The sequence below is a fragment of the Nycticebus coucang genome, chromosome 6 (genome assembly GCF_027406575.1).
Source record: "Nycticebus coucang isolate mNycCou1 chromosome 6, mNycCou1.pri, whole genome shotgun sequence".
NCBI classification, from domain to species: domain Eukaryota; kingdom Metazoa; phylum Chordata; class Mammalia; order Primates; family Lorisidae; genus Nycticebus; species Nycticebus coucang.
Genome location: NC_069785.1, coordinates 53,119,319 through 53,139,741, shown reverse-complemented (window position 1 = coordinate 53,139,741; position 20,423 = coordinate 53,119,319). Strand labels below are relative to the sequence as shown.

The 20,423-nt window shown below is 41.2% G+C and overlaps 1 protein-coding gene across 3 annotated transcripts in view; it reads left to right on the top strand.

Moving 5' to 3' along the window:
* LOC128588103 (aromatase) overlaps positions 1–20,183 on the top strand; it is a 93,948-nt gene extending 73,765 nt beyond the window's left edge. For 2 of the 3 annotated variants that reach the window (XM_053594726.1, XM_053594727.1), the window contains exons 4-10: positions 5,476–5,630; positions 7,228–7,404; positions 10,028–10,142; positions 13,772–13,886; positions 14,317–14,479; positions 17,157–17,398; positions 18,654–20,183. In XM_053594726.1, coding sequence (XP_053450701.1) covers positions 5,476–5,630; positions 7,228–7,404; positions 10,028–10,142; positions 13,772–13,886; positions 14,317–14,479; positions 17,157–17,398; positions 18,654–18,902 — 1,216 coding nt within the window. In that variant the 3' untranslated portion in view covers positions 18,903–20,183. Of the gene's footprint in view, positions 1–5,475; positions 5,631–7,227; positions 7,405–10,027; positions 10,143–13,771; positions 13,887–14,316; positions 14,480–17,156; positions 17,437–18,653 lie in introns of those variants that run through there. The other variant, XM_053594728.1, reaches the window with a different exon arrangement.
* Positions 20,184–20,423: the final 240 nt, after the last annotated feature.

The window sequence follows — 20,423 nt, the reverse complement described above, 5'->3', positions numbered from 1 at the left end:
AATCAGAGGCGGCCAAGTAGAGATGGCACTTCCAAGGAGTTTTCCATAAAGGAAGCAGGAAATGAGCCAGTAGCTAGAGAAAGACACATGGAACTTCTTTAAAAATCAAGCAAGTTCTGATTTTTAAAACAGGAGAAATTCCAGCGTGCACGTTGTGGTGGGAATAGTCAATTATAGAGAAAATTGTTAATGGTGGAAAAAGAAGGGATGAACAAAGTGAGCTGCGAGGAAGTCCCAGGGGACCAGTAGTGGAGGGGTTGGCCTTGAACCAGGGACATGGAAGTTCATTCATAGTAACAGGAGGGAAGGTTGAATATATGAGCCCAGACCCTGGTGGTTAGGGCTTGAGGAAGTTCTTCTGTAATTGTTTCTGTTTTCTCAAGAAAATAGAAAATAAAGTCTTGGGCTGGGCTTGAGTAGGAAGGATGTAAGAGTCATCTAGAAAGTGTGAAAGTGAATGGACTATGGAGATGTAGTAGAATTGCCAACTGCACTAAAGGCCCCCTTGAACTTAACTGAGACCCGTCAGCATGTGTGTATGTGTGTGCGCGTGCACGCACATGTACACGCATGTGGTTTTTCTTTTTCTTCTCATCCCAATTCAGCTGCCAGGTACAAACACAGAATAAGCTAAAAATTGGATTTAGTTTTACCTGGTAAAACCCCACTGGTACTTTTACTCCATGACAAGTAAGGAGAGGGTCAAGGGAGCTGAGGATATAGAAAAGGGAATTTTAATTTTAATGATTGATAATTAAAATTCCCCCCCCACCAACTTTCTATTAAGAAAATTTTCAAATGAACAGGAAAGTTGAAAGAAGAGTCTCCCTCCTTCTCCTTCCCCCAATAACATTGACCTATTCTTATAGGAAATCCCACATTCTAAATTATTTCATCATTTAATATATGCCTCTAGTTCCTATATTTCTTACGAACTGAAAATTCAGTCTAAAGGCTCAATTAGACCTAACAAATGCAAACATTGTAACCAAATTGTTTGTACCCTCACATTGATCTGAAATTTAAAAAAGAATACTCAAATTTTTTTTTTTTTTTGTCGAAGGAAGGTATTTTTCTTTAATTTCAATTGGATCTTTCTTAGCATTAATGACTTTTTTATTGAGCAATAATAATAATAATGCCAAAAAAGTAACATTCACATTGTCAGATAAGAGTATGTCTATCATAGAATGCTTTGACTATGAGGTTCAGTATGGAGCCATCAGTTAACTTTTCTCTTTTTTTTTTCAAAGTCTCAAAAAATAGACAACTAATATTTATAAATAAAAATAAAAGATAATTTCAAAAAACAGGTCATGCCAAATCTTATAGACAATAGAAAAAGAAGAAATACTTCAAAATCATTCTACTTCATCTGGATATATCTGATATTTAAATTGGAAAAAATATATAGGGAAATTACGAACATATTTCACTCATAAATGAGGATGTAATATCCTAAACAACATACTAACAAGTTGAATTAAAAATTATTATTCAAATAATGTACTTCGGTCAAAATTAAATCCAATTTATGTGAGAATTAGTCACCATTTTCTTTTCCTTTTCCTCACCCACTTCCTTTTTCTGTCTGCTCTCCCCTACCCACACCCCTCACCATGTTATTGTCATTAATTGTCCTCATATCAAAGTTGAATACATAGGATTCATGCTTCTCCATTCCTGTGATGCTTCAATAAGAATAATGTGTTCCACCTCCATCCACGTGAATACAAATGCTGCAAAATCTCCATTTTTTTAGTGGCTGAATAGTATTTCATGGTATACATATACCACAGCTTGCCAATCCATTCCTGGGTTGAAGGGCATTTAGGCTGTTTCCACATTTTAGGGATTATAAATTGAGCTGCCATAAACAGTCTAGTACAAGTGTTTTTATAATATATTTTTTTTTCCTTCTGGATAGATGCCCAGTAACAGGATTGCAGGATCAAATGGGAGGTCTAGGTCGAGTTCTTTGAGGTTTCTCCATACTTCTCTCCAGAAAGGTTGCATTAGTTTGCAGTCCCACAAGCAATGCAAAAGTGTTCCTTTCTCTCCACATCTGCACCAGCATCTGCAGTTTTGAGATTTTGTGATATGGGCCATTCTCACTGGGGTTAGATGATATCTCAGGGTGGTTTTAATTTGCATTTCTCTAATAATTAGGAATAATGAGCATTTTTTCATATGTTTGCTAGCCATTCATCCGTCTTCTTTAGAGAAGGTTCTGTTCATCTGTCTTCCCCATTGATTTATGGGATTGTTGGTTTTTTTTCATGTGGATTAATTTAAGTTCTCTATAGATCCTAGTTATTAAGCTTTTGTCTGATTCAAAATATGCAAATATCCTTTCTCATTGGGTAGGTTGTCTATTTGCTTTGGCAATGACTTTAAAATGTCATCTAGGGAGAGCTCAATGAATTACATCTGTAATTCTTTAGGTGCCTTTATGATATCAAATAGGTGAGGCTGAAATACTAATTTGAGTGGAATGCCATGATTCTCAAAGTCAGTGAACCTTTCATTGTATTCTCCAACTAACAGCTGGTCTATAACAGCTGCATATTCTTCAAATGATTCATATGTATTATCCTGCTCCTCAATGATCTTTGCTAACTGGGGAAAAATGCTCATCTGAAATTTTCTTTTGAAGAAATGTTCCAAAAAAAGATAGCTTAGTTTTTTTTTTTGTTTTGTTTTTTACCACATATCATATGTAGTTTTACCTTGAAAGAAATATCCAATGAATACTCAAATTTTTAAAAAAGGCTCAATTAGATTCAAGTTACACATTCTTTTGTACTAATATGTCATCGGTAGTCCTAGGCACCTCAGATCACATCAGGAAATGAGTAATGAGTTGTCCCACTAGTGGCAATGCTAAATTTGATCAATCTGGTTAGGGTCAGACCTTGCTGTTGTAAAGATTATTTTTCTGGCAGACACCCTAGAATTTTTCAGCGGGGCAAGTGAGGATATTTGAGGGGCAAAGGATAGTAAAAAGGTGGGTAATAGGATAGGTGGGTGATTGGAACGTAAGTCTTGGACACAGAAAAGATCTGTGCAAGGCAAGTATTTTTAAATGTCTGGTCCCAGTTGTTTGAGTAATCGTCTCCTCCATATTTCTAGCACTCATCACTGTTGAACTTGGCCACGGGTGTGTAAGTTGTTTAAACTCAGAATTTGAGTGGCTTCCTCCTTAGCACCTACAAGCTTACTTTCTGTCTACTTTTCATTTTGAGTAGATAATAGGTTTGCTGTCTTTGGAGATGTCTTTTGACTTCAGTCATGCTTAGAAAAAATAATGACCCCAGTAACCAGACACCTTGCACTGCACACCGTCCCTTTTGAACTTGGGTACTCAGTTGTTCTCTCCTCAGTGGTAAGAAATCCTCCCTCTCCCAGATAGTCAGTATAACATTTGCCTCAAGCAGTGTTGCAGGCTGGCCCTGACCGTGGCAGAGGCTGGTCTGTCTTGACTGCCAGGAGGATCTCCAGGTTGGAGTCCCTAGCTCTTTACCACGCTTTCCTTTTTCACTTTGCCAATTTACTCTGATTACAGAAATCCAGCCTAATTTGGGTAAGTGATCTTGTTTGAAATTGTGCGCCTGTGGCCAGTCGCGCTTTCACTTGCTATGTGGCTTCGCCTGGCTGATTTTGTCCCTTGCCAAGTCTGAGCCTCAGACTCAAAATAGCTGAGTTGTTGGTGCCCCCTAAAGGACACATGGATTTTAAAAGTTAGCTCATTATTAATTGGGAAACATTTAGTTCGATTTGTTTCATGTTTGGAGTTTCTTATTCTCTTGTTTTTATTGATTACTAGTTCCTCATCGCTTCTCGGCCCTTTGGCTACGATCAAGTGTAGTATTGATTACTAGTTCCTTAAAAGAATAGGCCATTTTGGTGAGTTCAAATCAGAAAAATGGTGTTCTTCTTGTCCTCAGAGTACTTAAAAAATTTTAGATATGAGTTTATGAGCAAATAATATGTAAATTACTTTCTGCTTTATTTATAGAATGAGATAAGGGAAAGCTAGAGTTTTCAAGTATTTTAATTAGTAAGAATTTTGGTCCTTCCTATAGCATGATTTTTCTGCATAGGACAAAATTTAAACTATTTGTTTAATTCCCTGGAATACAAATTGAAGCACCTTGATTTTTACTTCTGTTTTTGTTGCAAGGAAAAAGAAAACTTGTCCAATACTCAGGATCATTTTCTATAATCAGATCAAGAGAATATTGATTATTTTTTAAAATAGGGTGTTTTCCCTGTAAATAAGTTATTTACATGATAATGATTCTGTTCTCATTTCTTAAAATTACCAGCATTTCAGGGACTTGCTTTTAAAGTTTGAGACTATGGGATACGTCATAAATGTGGGAATTTGATTAATACTTAGCTCACAACCTAACCCATTCAGCCAGAGCAGAGCCCTATTGACTGAGTCATCTCTGGGAATGTATTTTGGTAGACATTAACTGAACGACCTCTCTAAGGCAAACTCATCCCTTTAGGAACCAAGCATTAACTTTGAGAGGGAGAGAAAAGAACTAGGAAAGTTTCTCCAACCCCATTTGAGAAGCAGTTGCACACACTGTAGTAGCAATTTCCAAACTTGTGAGGGTTGTGTGTTCTGAAAACCTGCATAGTAGGAAAATTTACTGTTGAGAAACAAAATTTCAGTGGAGAAGTGGAGAGGGAAGACCAAAGTGACAGTAAATATATGAAAATGTGTATAAAGTTCATGAAAGTTCACAATATTTGAAATCAAGGTAATTACCAATGCCATCTTGTGCTCTTGAATTTGCACTATTGAGTGCTACGCACTTGTCCCATCCCATATCACAGGAGAACTCTGTGGCCCTGGAGACCTTGATGAATCACAGAGTCATACAGAGACCCCAAATAGCTTCTCATACCACCACGTAACTCTTCCATGCCAGCCCAGCCAGGCCCTGGTTGAGCCCAGGGCTGAAGAAGTACCCAAGGAGATCTCCTTCAAGCCCAGAATGATACCCCACCAGAAGGTCCAGGCCTTATTAGAGACTCTAGGGGATAGGTGGTACTAGACAGAATTACTGTTTATTCCAAACCAACAAAGACTCCAGTACTTCCAGCAACTTTTAATTCTGTGGCTCACTCTGGATGGTTCCTGGGAGGCTGAAGGCCTCTGTGACTCCGATGGTGTGAAGGGTTCAGCTCCTTAACAGCCTTGGAGCTTTAGGTTAGATAAAAAAGAGAAATTATGTATGCGCGTGTGTGTTCTGTATCTTTTCTGATGTTCAGACAGGGATTCAGTAGGTAGACATGATTAAGTTGGAAAAGAAGGTTCTCATGCTAACAGAAGTACTTATTCAACACTAGAAATCATGCATTGTGTTTGGAACAACATGCATTTACTCAGAGTCAAATGCATCGCCATGAGTTCTCCTGACTCTTAAAAATTAACACCAAGGTTTTCTTTCTTTTCAGGTCCTCAAGCATGTTCCATGTGATGAAACACAGTCACTACATTTCCCGATTTGGCAGCAAACTTGGCTTGCAGTGCATTGGTATGCACGAGAACGGCATCATATTTAACAACAATCCAGCCCTCTGGAAAGCAATTCGACCTTTCTTTATGAAAGGTAAGTAGGTACCTGGCTACATTCTTCTTTTTTACTATGAATGTGACTTTTTAAAAAAAATCATATTTTAAATTCTGCTGTATTACAGTTTTGAAATAATAAAAATAAGAGGAAGAGTTAACATTCATATATCTTTATTGCTTCTTTGTATAGTAGGCTATGTTCCAAGTGTTAGATTTTTTTTTTTTTTTTTTTTGAGACAGTCTCACTCAGTCACCCTAGGTAGAGTGTCATGGTGGCATAGCTCACAGTAACCTCCAACTCTTGGGTACAAGCAATCCTCTTGCCTCAGCCTCACCAGTAGCTGGGACTACAGGCCCCCACCGTGATGTCCCGCTCATTTTTCTATTTTTAGTAGAGATTGATTGAGTCTTGCTCTTGCTCAGGCTGGTCTTGAACTCCTGAGCTCTAGCAATCCACCCACATCAGCCTCTCAAAGTGCTAGGATTGTAGGCATGAGCCACCACACATGGCCAAACACTGAATATTTTAATCCCACAGCAACCCCATATAGTAAACACTTTTATTTACACTTTATATATGAGAAAAGTAAGGCATTAAGAGGTTAAGTAGCTTCCCCAGGGTCCCAAAATTAGTAAACAATAATCTGGGATACAACCCCAGAGCCTACAATTTTTAGCCACCACATTTTTTTCTTCCTATTGATGTCTGAAGCAATTTTATGAATGTAAAGAAGAGATGAATCTGTACCCTAGGGCCATTTCAGTTAAGAATTTGCCCCATTCTCCATATGGGTCACCCGTATGCTTTATTTAAACACGGCCAGGTGTTTGCTATATCATTGCCTGTTAGCCTAGATGTTTGAGCAGAAAGCAATTTGTTGAGTGAAATTTTAAAACTTTAGAAGTGGGAAGAACAATTTACATTGTCACATTTAGCTTCTTGAGTTTTATATTTGAGGAAATAAAGTCCCAGAGAGGTTATGGTTTTCTCCCAAGCAACACAGTGAATAATGGGTGAGCTGAGCTCCAATTCCAAGCCATGTGTCTGGTGGTTTCACCTGTCATCATATCGAGCTGGACGTGAAGCTCTTGGAGAATACACAGGACTGGCCTCTGACATTAATGTCAATCATCATGAAAGATAATCATGCCCCAGAAACCTTGTTAGTAATGGAATCTGGGGCTAGAGGGATTTTGTTTCTGACCCCGTATGTGGATATTCTTTCCTCCAGCCAGCCTGTGCAGGGAGCCTGGCCACCCACTGTGGCTGCTAAGCCAGGAAGAGCCACCATGCTGGTAGCTCTGCCCACTGGGTACTGATTGTGAGTTATGACCACGAGTGCTGTTTCGTTGGCTATCTCACAAATGATTTGCCAGAGCATGAAGAAAAGTTGAATTTTGAATGGTTTAAAATATTTATTCATTCATTCATTCATTTTTAATCATAAAGGTAGTACACATACGTAGAAAATTAGAAGAACACAGAAAAACATAAAAAATGAAAATTTCTTCCAAGTTATTAAATAAAAGAGTGTGGACAATTAAGCTCCAAACACAAAAAGCGGAAATGTCCTGACTGTGTGCGTATACCCTGAAGTTCATGATGGCCGATTTCTCCGCTGTGTGCCCTGCAGCTTTGTCTGGTCCTGGCCTCGTTCGGATGGTGGCGATTTGCGTTGAGTCACTCAAAATGCATCTGGACAGGTTGGAGGAGGTGACCAATGAGTCAGGCAATGTTGACGTGTTGACCCTCATGCGGCGCATCATGCTGGACACCTCTAACGCTCTCTTCCTGGGGGTGCCCATGGACGGTACTGACATTTTCATTTCTGAGATTTGACATGGTGCTCTTTCTTGAACAAGGGGATGAGAGGGGGAGCAGACTAAACACACGCTATTTTGTACACTGCGCTTGTCCAAACATTTCTAATATTCCTAAGGTTTCGTTTCCCCTAGTGTTTCTGCCTTGCTCACTTATAAAATATAAATTTCTAGAAAGTAGGATTCTAGTAGCGTTCCAGCTTCTATTTCTTTTGGGTCTCTCCACCTTGCTCCAGGAAATAGAATTCTACTCACAGTAACTGAGTAAATGTGCTCCCTTCATTTGACCATTAACAAACCTTACTAACAATAAAACTAGTTCCAACAGTTCTTTGGGGCATGAAATATAAATACATACATAAATACATACATACATACTCATTCATCATACACATACACACAGCCCTCTCTCGAAGCTACTAAACTTGAAGTCATTGACTCTTTCTATATGGTAAAAATGCTGAGGCTGCTGCAGCTGCTGGTAGTGCTATGTATCTCTAGCTCCCAAGCAGTGTAAAAAGTTGCCTTATGTACACCTTGCCATTTAATCCTCGAGACAACCTTGACAAGATGCCCCACTCAAGATGCTACTTTCCTCTCCAAAATACAGTAACAAACATTAAAGCATGTGTGTACGACTCTACCACCACCGAAAAACCAACATTCACCATTTGGATTAGTTCCATTCTGCTGTTGACACTGGGTATGTCCAGCCTTCATGTGATTTTCCTGAGTTAATTACAGCCATGTTTACTGATTCATATACTCACTCATTCAGCAGACATTTGTTGTTGCCTGTTTTATGCCAGGCATGATTCTAGGTTCTGGGGACAGAGCAGGGATCGAGACGGGTCCAAATCTTGCCTTCAAGGTGCTTACAGTCTGGTAGGGAGGAGGACAGTCATAGTAAGTCTAGTAAGATATTAGGGAATAATGAGTGTCTTGAAGAAAAAATCAAAGCAGGGAAAGAGGGCAGATACTGAAGGAGAAGGTTGGTGGGATTAGGCACGACCACCTTGGAGAGCGTGATCAGAAATTGCCCCTGCAGAGAGGACATGTGAACACACCTCAGATGAAGAGAGGCCACGAGCCAGTCCCGGTCCTGAGGATCGGCACAGTCCCACAGGGAGAGGAACAAAGCAGATTTTCAACGCTTGCCCCAACCACCTGAGCCACAACACGTGCTGCCTGAGCTACCACATTTGGACAAACAGTCAAGCTCTCTTTGCTTCTCCAGCTCTCACCACCTCATCGCCCTTACTGAACTCCTCCTTACAAGAGCTGTAGGAACTTCATCTGATTGCCATTTGAGCGGGAGGCCCCACTCATTTGGAGAATTTTTGATCACACTCCCTTGTCTGATCCCCTTCCAGACACTGCCACTGACGCCACTGCGGCCGACTTGTTCCACAGACATTGCTTCTAAAGTTAGACAGGCACACTGTATAAGCCCAGGCTCCTGGATTCACCCTCTGCCCAGATGGTTAAGTAGGATCATCTTAAAGGGAGTGGTAAATCTCTGTGATGCTGGAGACTCTGCATCACCCACACAGAGTTATGCTGATTTCCCTTTTCACTGGGTTCTTGTTAAACTCTTAATTTGCCCAAAGGGACCCAGAGATGAACGGATACCACCCTGCATCACTCTGAGGTGGAGCAGACGGAGCTCCAGCCTAGTGGTCTGCCCCCCACGCTGGCCGTGTGTCGTTGGGCAAGCTTCTTAATTTCCATGACTTGTACTTTCTTCAACTGTAAAACAATGACACTACCACTCCCCTGGCAAGATTGTAAGGATTTAATTAAAAATCTCTTTCACGAAAATCTCTTTCACTTGGCATGGCGGCTAGTATTTGGCAGTTGAAAATAATTGTCTGTTCCCTTCCTTTTTGTGTATTGATACGGTATAATTTGAAAAAGCAGGTTTTTTCTTCCCTCTAATATTCAATTTAATTAAAAAGTATTCATTAAGCTGACCATGCATGGACAAGGCATTGAAAAACTAAGATGAGTTCTATACTATGGACTGATTATAATAAATGTGAAAACCATGTGATGAGGGCTATGAAAAAAATGAATAAAGCCCTATGAGGTGAGAATACAGTTAGGAGCTATTAATTAGTTGTGTAATCTAAGTAGATTGCCAGTTTCATGGCTCTGCTTACCTAACACCAAATGAAGCTAAAATGTGGCTATGACCTGCCTGATAGGCTCTGCTTTTTACCACCTTCCCCCTCCCCTGCCCCCCAGGTGCCAGACTCAAGACCACAACTGCCATAATTACCAGTCCCCTTTGTCCAGAAAAAAAATGGGAGAGAATCGAAGTCTTGGCCAAAGGGAGGGTATGTGAGATTCTGACTGTGTCCCAAACACAAGCGTGGAAACTGACGACTCCTGGGTTAACTGGATCAATTTAGGTCCAAACAGAATAAATTGGCGTTCAGTTTGTCTAGTGGCATTCACATGGTTTAAAAGCCCAAAGAGGGTGGCATTTTGCTCAGCTTGTTTCCTAGACTGGCAGGAGAGTTTATGGGGAATGTTCCCTGCTCAGAGCATCCTTCTTAGGCTCATATTTTGCTCAACTGCTCTGTTCTTTTTTTTTTTTTCTCCTCCCAGAAACTGCCATTGTGGTTAAAATCCAGGGTTATTTTGATGCATGGCAAGCTCTTCTAATCAAACCAGACATCTTCTTTAAGATTTCTTGGCTATACAAAAAATATGAAAAGTCCGTGTAAGTAAGACCAGTTCGAAAGATTTACGAGTACAATCAGCTTGTGGTTTTTACCCCTGTGCCGTTGCTGTTGTTATTGGCCTCTTTGGTAAGTTTTCTGCTCTCCAGAACCCACAGGGAGCTGTTGATTAAATTTCTCATGCATTTGGCCAAATAGTGAAAGCAGCCTTTGGCGCTGCAGCTTCTCAGGAATGGGGGGTGGGAGGTTTAGTGTGTGGTCTGAGAATTTGATCCCTGGAACTAGGATGCCGCAGTGTATTTTTGAGTTGAAGAAAAGGGTTCACTGATCCTCTCATTGTATCAAAACTCTCTTTGCCTAACTAGAAAAAATGGATACGGAATCAATTTATGGTTGTGTTGTTTCTGAATAAGTTTAACATAATTCAACTTGTAATATGGACAGTAGTCTCAGAAGAATATTTTTCTTAGTAAATAAAGTAAACCTCGATTAAATGTGTAATTATTTTTAGTTGTTTATCTTGTGGTTTGGAGGCCCTGAAGCTGTCATTGAATGGCTTTGTTTTGGTCTTAGACTAGACCAGCAGAAAACTAGACAGAGCCCGGTTTTTAGTTTGTACCAGTAGCCAGCTAACCACCAGTGGGAAGCCCATAGCAGGCAGTCCTAGTTTGTGTCCTGTCTCTACCGCCAAGTGGCTTTTGGAAGTTATTTAAAATACAAAATGGGCTCGGCGCCTGTTGCTCAGTGGTTAGGGCACCAGCCACATATATCAAGGCTGGTGGGTTCAAACCCAGCCGGGGCTTGCTAAACAACAATGACAACAACAACAACAACAAATAGCCGGGCCTTATAGCAGGCACCTATAGTCCTAGCTACTTGGGAAGCTGAGGCAAGAGAATCACTTAAGCCCAAGTGTTTGAAGTTGCTGTGAGCTATGATGCCACAGCACTCTACCGAGCGTGACATAGTAAGACTCCATCTCAAAAAAATAATAAAATATATGGGGCTGTATCTCATCTGAGTCTCATCTGTCTTACCTGTAGAATAAATTAGATGGTCAGATGCTCCCTGGGTTTTCTTGTTTGTTGATTATACAGTGAATCTATGCCTTTATTATATCTCATTTACTGTCCCGCTTTTCACAGCTTAACATGTAATAAACATTTACCCCTTCAAAAAAAAAAAATAAATAAAACCTACCTTCTAGAGTACAGTACACATCAATGAGATCATATCCGTAGAAGAATTAGCTAGAGCATAGAACCTGGTGGGCACTAAACATGTTAGTTCCCTCCTTCCCTCTGCTCACATCCTCCTCAGCAGTCCCTCCGTCTTAAGTTCCCATCTCTAAAAGTTCCCAATGTTGTTCTAAGACCCAACTTTATTCTATTTGTGGATCTTGAAATTCAGTAATTTTAGTTTCTAGGGAGGAAGCCAACTTGGTATTCTTTTTTTTTTTTTTGATATTCTTTTATATATTTTTCAAGTGGTTATTGAGTATTAGGTGACTGTTTTAGACATGATACATTTCATTTTATTTCCAACAGAGCTTACTATGACTTGAATGAATTAGATAAAGGAGTCATTTCTTCACCGAGATCAGATGTGGAGGCGGTGACAGTGAAGGGAAGAGTCTCATTATATAGTTCTTGGTCATTAGTTTAGCCGCCTTCTTGGCCATTTGGTCTACGGAAACTTATTGCGTTAGATGATGATGGTTTCTCTTAGGTTTCTATAGAAATTAGCTCAGCAACATTCCCTCTATGCACCCCATTGGACAGTGGTTAGTGTTCTAATTTATAGCTCCCGTGTCCTAGAGCAATGTTTTTCAACCTTTTTTACCTCATGGCACACTTGAACCTATAGTTAAACTTCCACGGCACATTTAAATTTTGTTGATCAAAAAAAGAAAAAGAATATACTTACTGTGCGTTGAACTTCTTTTGAAAATAATTCAATTGACGATCTATAAAAATTTCTCAGTATACCAGTGTGCTGCTACACTCCAGTTGAAAATCACTGTCCTGGAGTGATGAAAACCTGGAGAAATCTTTTAATCTCTTCTTACAGTTTTTGGCCAGGGCTGGATTAATCTCTTCTTACAAGAATGATATCATAAAAATATATCTCTGGGAAGGATACTGAGACATCTCTCTCTATTCAAGTTTATATGTTTGCCTCTTTTAATTTTCAAATTTTATAGCACTATTGTTACCTAATTTTTATTGTGGCAAAGTTAAGGCTTTTCAGCCACATAATCCACTTTAAATAGTTGTTTGTATGCTGCGCTGGTAACCTTGCCACCATTGTTTTGGTGCAAAATGCATTCAGAATTCCAAACACCAGGCTTACAGATGCATCCCCTGTGACACCTATTTGTAAGTCAGAGATTTCCTATTTCCTGGAAACTCTCATTGAAATCAATTCTCCCAGTTTTGAAAGGCATATTAATTCAGATGCATACATCTACGTAGAGCCATCCCTTCTACGTAGAGGGATCCCAGTGGGCATTCCAATATGCTGATGCAAAAATTTGTATTCTGGGCCCAGGGAGAAAATAAATGATCAATAGTGGCTGTAGTTCCTTCAAGGAACTCTCTATGAACTTGGAGTCTGGAGCCATTCCAATATCTCTCAGACCATTTAGGGGCTGTTGCTCAGACAGAAACAATATGAGCATTGTCCACTAGTAGGAAGGGCACTCGACAGCCCAGCAATGGAGGGAATATCTGTTCCTTACGTGTCAGGGATGTTCAGTAAATATTCAGGGGAGCAATGGATCAGCATTGACAGTGGCCCTGTCAATAAGAATTTGACAAAAAGATTAGACATTTAATGTAATACAGAAAATATTGTTTCCTGGGATCAGGAAACAATACATTTGCAATGAACACATACACTTAAGGACAGAGGCACGACTAATAGAATCTAGATGCAATGTGATTTATTATTCGTCTAGTCTGGTCCCTTCATTTTAAAGGAGATTTAGGGCTCAGAGACTTAGGGTATATGGAAAGGGAACAACCTAGACTAGAACCTGAGCCCTCTAAGAGGCTTTTTCCTTAACCCTGCTGCCAAATACATAGACACGTTTAGGCAGCTAGTCATTCAGTCGGCAAACAGTTCCTTAGTGCTTACTGTGTGGCAGAAACTACAAACTATGAGAATAAATATCAAGAATAATACTCAGTCACTTGCGTTTACTGTCTAGAACAGGAATCTCCAACTCAGTAGTCTTCAGAGGCAGGAAATAAAAGTGGGCTGTGAGGATATCAGACAACAGGCAATGGGGGACCCTGTGGCAAATTGAAGAGTGCATGCCCCCTCCCCCACTGAGACATTCATGGGTTTTGGGGTCTTGTTTTTTAATTTAAATAGTGTGCCTGCCAAATAAGAAATTGAAAAATATGGTTAGACTTAGCCTTTGGTATCAGTTTTTAAACCCCTAACTAGAAGTCACAGCTTTGGTTTGCTACCAATATCTAAAAATCTGTATATATAACATGTATATGGTATTTGCAAAGAAAAAGAAATTCACTTGTTTATGAGCACCAATGGCTTCATTTGCAGTAGACTGTTTGATTTAAACAAATGGCAAATGAATGGCAAATCTATTTTGCTAGATGTCTAAACTGAGTACAAATAGACTCTATTGGACCTTGTCTTTCAGCAAGGAATTGAAAGATGCCATAGAAGTTCTGATAGAAGAAAAAAGACACAGGATTTCTACAGCAGAGAAACTGGAAGAATCCATGGACTTTGCCACTGATTTGATTCTTGCCGAGGTACTGACCTGGACCAACTAGAATTCCTGTACAACATGTATCATGACTGGTTCTGTGTGGGTGTAAAGTCCACTTTTGTATTTGTTGCATATTTCTGCTTTTAAGTATTTTCTCTAGCGGTTCTGTAATACCCAACTCAAATAGTCCATGCATTAGACAATTCAGTAAGACGGACCTTTGAGGTTGAAACTACTCTGTGTCCCAATACAAAATAGGAAAACAGGAGGGGAGTACCAGAGACATACACAGGTGATGGGCTCGACTGTTTCTCAGCTGAGAACTGTCATGTAAGATGCTCATAGTCAATTACAAGCAACAGGTAGTTTTTATGATTTCATTTTGTTGGGGTCGTTGCTACTCGAGGATCACGTCCCCTTATTTCTGGAAATGATTCACCTTTCCAGTTCTTCCCCCTCTTTCAATTGTTCAGAAACGTGGCGACATGACAAAAGAGAACGTGAACCAGTGCATCCTGGAAATGCTGATCGCGGCCCCCGACACCATGTCCGTCTCCCTGTTCTTCATGCTATTTCTCATCGCGAAGCACCCTAAGGTTGAAGAGGCGTTGTTGGAGGAAATCCAGACTGTTCTTGGTAAGAATGTGTCAGATTAATCGTAGAGCTTAAAAAGCAGTTTGTGCCGGGCACGGTGGCTCATGCCTGTAATCCCAGCACTGTGGGAGGCTGAGGAGGGAGAATTGCTTGAGCTCAGGAGTTCTAGACTCGCCTGAGGGACAGTGAGACCCCGACTCATGAAAAAAAATGGAAAAACCCAGCTGGGCACCGTGGGGAGCGCCTGTAATCCCAGCGGCTTCCGGAGGCAGAGGCAGCGGGGTGTCCGCAGCCCGAGTCTGAGGTTGCGGTGAGCTACCACGCCCACTGCACTCTACTCAGGGGCATAGGGTGGGATCCTGTCTCAACAACAACAACAACAACAAAAAAAAAAAAAAAAAGCAGTTTGTTCTGAATGTCAGCTTCTTAGGTCAAAGACAAATTATAGTCCACCCGGAATAATAAAGCAAGCCACTCTGTCACCCTTTGATTGTGTCGGATGGGTTGAAAAGGTAGTTCTTTGTGTTTTTCAAAAAAAAAAAAAATCATAAATACAATACCTGCTCATTGACAAAATGCAAATAACAGAGAGGTGTATAAAGCAGCAAGTAGTCCCTTCCACTCTCCTCCCAGCCTCATCCCCGCTCCCTGGCAGTAACTAATGCTTTGCTGTGTATTCGTCAAGATCTTTTTCTGTGTACATGCACACACGCGTATCTGTGGTTGGATTTGTCTGTTTAATAAAAACACAGGACCATGCACAGCATCCTGCCTGCCTATCAGCTGCAAAGGCTTTTGTGGGTCCACCCAGGTACATGGCTATCTGGCGTTGAGGGCAGCATTTCAGATCCCAGCAGCCCTTTCTCAACAAACTTCTAGTTGGTGGCAGAAAGGGAAGGAGAGGGTGACACCCAAGGCAGTGGGGGGGTGTATTTCTCTCAGTCCAGGGATGCCTCCCTCTTCACCTCCTCTGCAGGGAGCCCCCGCCCCCACTCAGCCCTTTCCAGATCAGAATCACTTCCTGGTAGAAAGCAGAATTTCTTACGTGAAACCTCCCTTACCTGAGTCATCTTTTTAGGAACATACTTCTTAAAGATATAAAGAGGTAGCTCTTGATGCAGACTGCCCTCTCTTGACTTTTTGCAGCCTCTGTGACGCAAGTTATTTGGTTGTGGAAGGGCACCATCTTTTAAGAACTATGTGACTTCTGCTTGAAATTGTTAAAAATAAGGGGAAATTTAATATATGAGAAGAGGGATCTGCAGATGCCTCACATAGGTGGGAAATTGCAAGGTGCAGAACAACATTTTGGCTCCAAACTCCGGAATGTTATCTTGAGTGCCTCCTGTCAGGTTACCAGGTCCTGCGCCAGGTGCAGAGGGACGGTGACGAACAAGCCAGTGTCATCCCTGCACTCGTGGGGCTCATGAGCTGGTGGGAGAGAGAGAACTCAATGAGCTCAAGGGAGTGAAGAAAGAGGGCACCACAGAAGGAGGGTGTTCAAGGGACAATGCGAAAGTGGCTTTTGAGACCATGTGCCTGTAATACACGTTCAATACAATTTGCTTGAGAGGTAAAAAGCATTTGTGCCTCTTGCTATTCCCTGATGCTTCGACAGACCTCTGCAATGATGCAAAAGCAGCCGAGCCATTTGCATGTGTGTCTGTGCCCCACCCCCCCATCCCCATGTGCCATACACAGACATGGTGCTTACTTCCTAATCAACGCCTTTGGTCACCTGCTCCATCATCTTGCCTTCCAGGTCTGCCTCAGGAGCCTGGGCTATTTTTGATTCTGCAAAATATTTTTTGATTCTGCAGCCCATTTGTAGATGCTCTGAAGCTTTGCCATGCCCAGTAGTAATCTGAGTCTCTTTGACCACTGTCAGGCTAATCTGAGATGGTGCTAGTTTGCTCACAAATCAAGAATGGGAACAGATGTCCCCTACAAAGGGGACAAAACCTCAAAGACTTCAGAGGCCACCCTGAGAAGACTAATGTTTGAAGCGAACTAGGTGTGGTCTACGTGGAAATGCAGATGGTATGCCCCTCCAAAGGAGAATCAGCCACTCGACTTCAGCCCACTGTTGCCATGTGGAAATGTGGTTCCAGTGCCACCAAGTTTTCTGATTTTTCTGGAAATCCAGGCTTTTCTCTAAAATCCCTCAGGTTTTAAGATAATTGGCTTCAAGCCAGGCACAATGACTCACGCCTGTTATCCTAGCACTCTGGGAGGCCCAAGGCAGGTGGATTGCTTCAAAGACTTCAGGGGCTACCCTGGTAAGACTAATGTTTGAAGCAGACTAGGTATGAGACCAGCCTGAGCCAAGAGCGAGACCCTGTCTCTACTCATAATAGAAAAAAGAAGCCAGGTGTTATGGTGGGCACTGTAGTCCCAGCTAATTAGGAAGCTGAGGCAAGAGGATCATGTGAGCCCAAGAGTTTGAGGTTACTGTGCGCTATGATGCCATAGCAATCTAGCCTAGGACAAGAGAGTGAGACTTTGTTTAAACAAACAAACAAAAAAGATAATTAGCCTCACACCTGATTTTCTATAAAACACTCTGTGGACCAAACATAACATTTTTGGCCCTGGTTTGCTGGCATGTGTTAGAGCTATAGACAATTTTTTCACCCATGAGCAAACTGTTCTTTAAGAGCTTTAATGCTCATCACATATTAAAACTTACCTTCTTTGTTCTTTTTATCTGATCCCACAGGTGAAAGAGACATAAGAATTAATGATATGCAAAAATTAAAAGTGGTGGAGAACTTCATTTATGAGAGCATGCGGTACCAGCCTGTCGTGGACTTGGTCATGCGCAGAGCCTTAGAAGATGATGTAATTGATGGCTACCCGGTGAAGAAAGGGACTAATATTATCTTGAATATTGGAAGAATGCACAGACTTGAGTTTTTCCCCAAGCCCAATGAATTTACTCTTGAAAACTTTGCAAAGAATGTAAGAGCCCTTCCTTAAAACCACTCTTGAAAATGTCAGTTGTTGAATCCACTTGGGTTCTGTCTGCACCATACACATTACATTCTTTTACTCCTCCCCGTCTGCTTCCCCACCAAGGGCACAGATGTTCCCTGACTTGGAGCGGAGCTACCATATTCACCCCCAAGCCAAGGATACTGGATCTCCAGTTCTGAGAAGTGTCTACATGGGGGCCAGACAACAGGTCAAAACCTGAAAAACCAAGGCCCTTAATTTGGCTACAATGAGGCAGATTTTGTTTAACCCAACCAACCTACTTTTCTATTTAAACTTGTCACATGTCATCAGGTTTAACTATAGCACCATGTGAGCAGAGTCCGCTTCCGCCTCAGATGGAAATCCAACGAAACCTAAAGATTTGGCAATGTACCTTTGGTTTATCAAATAGTCCCATGAGCAGCAGGCCCCATTCTGAATAGGAATCGGCAATTAGAAGAGAATCAGCTGCTGCTTTTTCTATCATTGATGTTTACTGAATATTCTGCCTCAATTACATCGAATTCTAGGCAACAATGTTTTTAAACCTTAATTATCCAGTTAGTTCCCTCAGTGCCCTCTTTTCCATTTTAATATGCAGTAGAAACATGACGTTAACTCATCCAGTATTCTAATTCATTATTTCTACACAGCAGACCAGCTAATGGTAGGTAAATCAGCCAATTGGTCAACAAAATCTACTGAATATCCAACATGTGCCAGGCACTATATAAGCTTAGATATGGAAAAACGATGTGGTTTCATTATTTTCTGCATAGCTAAAAATGGATAATTAGCCCTGCTAGGCCAGGAATCTGCATTTTTTGCTTGCATTTGTCCCTCTTCTGGTTACATGGCACCACACACCAGAAATCTTTGTCTTAGTGACTTGCAAAAATGGTAGTAAAGCTGTGGCTATGTTACAGAGCTAGTTGGATATGCTAATGCTATAATAAAATGGTCTGCATTACCCCAGCACACTTACATGAAACACAAAACTGGGGACTCTGTGAGGTTGAGTCTGTATTACACGGGGTGCATCAAACCCCTTGTAAGGAAGGGGATGGAGACAGGGCAACGGGGCTTATTTGAGTTGCAGTTGTTCATCTCAGAGAAGGGGTAGAGTGGCTGAGACCCCAGAACGGTGTTCTGACTGCCCAGTGTTTTCAGAATGAATCAAACAGAGACTGCATGACTCTAGCCTTTAGCAGTCTGGCTAACTGTCTGATCATTTCCACAGGTTCCTTACAGGTATTTTCAGCCATTTGGATTTGGGCCTCGTGCCTGTGCAGGAAAGTATATCGCCATGGTGATGATGAAAACCATGCTGGCCACGTTTCTGACACGATTCCACGTGGAGACACAGAAAGGAGGGTGTGTTGAGAACATGCAGAAAAAAAATGACCTGTCCTTACACCCAGATGAGACAGACAACATGCTGGAAATGATCTTTGTCCCAAGAAACGCAGACAAATGCCTGGAACACTAAAGAGGTTGCTCCCCTCCTCCCCCCAGAGCACTTTTCATCAGTAGTTCATGTGCACATCATCCATCCTTGCCAATAGTGTCATTCTCAGAGTGAATATTCTGTGCTGCATGGTGTTTTATAGCAAGGCCTCCTATAGGCTGGTAGCAAGATGGGAGCTGTCAGTCATCTGCTCTTGTTCAACTCAGAACTAGGCTGCAAGAGAAAAGACAGGGGCCAGGAGTTTGCAGGGGAAATAGTCAGTGAAGAAACCACAGCTCTAAGATCAAATTCCACACAGTGTGCTTCGGAGACCGTAGGCCGTCAGAAAAAAAAATACATCTTGTTTCCCATTGGATTTCCAAAGGCATTTTAATGTCCCGGACAGAAGTACTCAAGTTTATTAGAAAAGCCAAGCTAATGTCTGGGGACTGGGGCCAAACACACCTGCTAGTGTGAATAAAAGTAATTTGGTTTCACTGGGTGGGACAGCAGATTTCATAGTCTTTGGAGAAATGCTCAAAAATTCCACACTTGAAATTCCCACGAATTATGCCCAGTTAACGCCTGTTTACCCACACGTGCTCCATCTGGGACAAAAGTTAAACTGGAGGATATCTTTTCCCAGCCTCAAATCCAGGCCTCATTCACTTACCTCTGCTATGATGGGTGCAGATTCACAGTGCAAGCTACCTTAGTAATAGCCTGAGTAAAATACAATGAGAACCTTACACCTGCTTTTGGGGCGGGGGTGGGAGGGTTGGGGGAGGGAATCCACGTGATGCATTTCAAATTCAAGTCCAAATCCTTTTTGCATATTTGCATTGTTGCTTAGTTTAATTAGGGTGGCTATTGAGGGTTAACTTTAGATATGGCTTCCATCAGCTCTTACGTCAGCCTCAGTGATAGGGAGAGGAACATTCTCTACGTCTGCATCTAATTTGAACCAGTGGGTTCGAACTTCTAAGGACTGTTCATCTCATCTTATTATCTTCCTCCCCTGACATTTTCTCCCCCACTTTTGTTCCATGGCCCCAAAAGCCAAGAGAAACAGATCAGTAAAGAAAGTCATCAGAGGAGAACCCCTCTATTTTTTTTTATCCTACCTCAGATTTAACAGTTACCTGAGAGAGACTTAGCAGTTATTTAGTTTATTGAATCATTGCATGTTTACTTTGAAATTAGCTCTCTAGAGGGAATCAAATAAGTGGATTCATTTTCCAAACGCCAATATACTTGTGTTATATAGCCAATCTGATCGTATCTATTGAATGTCATTGAAAATCTAAAAAATTAAACTTATTTTCAAACACGTAGATGTTTGCCATTGAGTTGATTGAAATCTCGTCCCATTTGACTGTTGTTTTTTTTTTTTTTTTGAAACAGTTTCACTATGTTGCCCTCGGTAGAGTGCCATGGTATCACAGCTCACAGCAACCTCAAACTCTTAGGCCCAAGTGATTCTCTTGCTTCAGCTTCCCAAGCAGCTGGGACTACAGGTGCCCACCATAATGCCCAGCTATTTTTTGTTGCAGTTGTCATTAT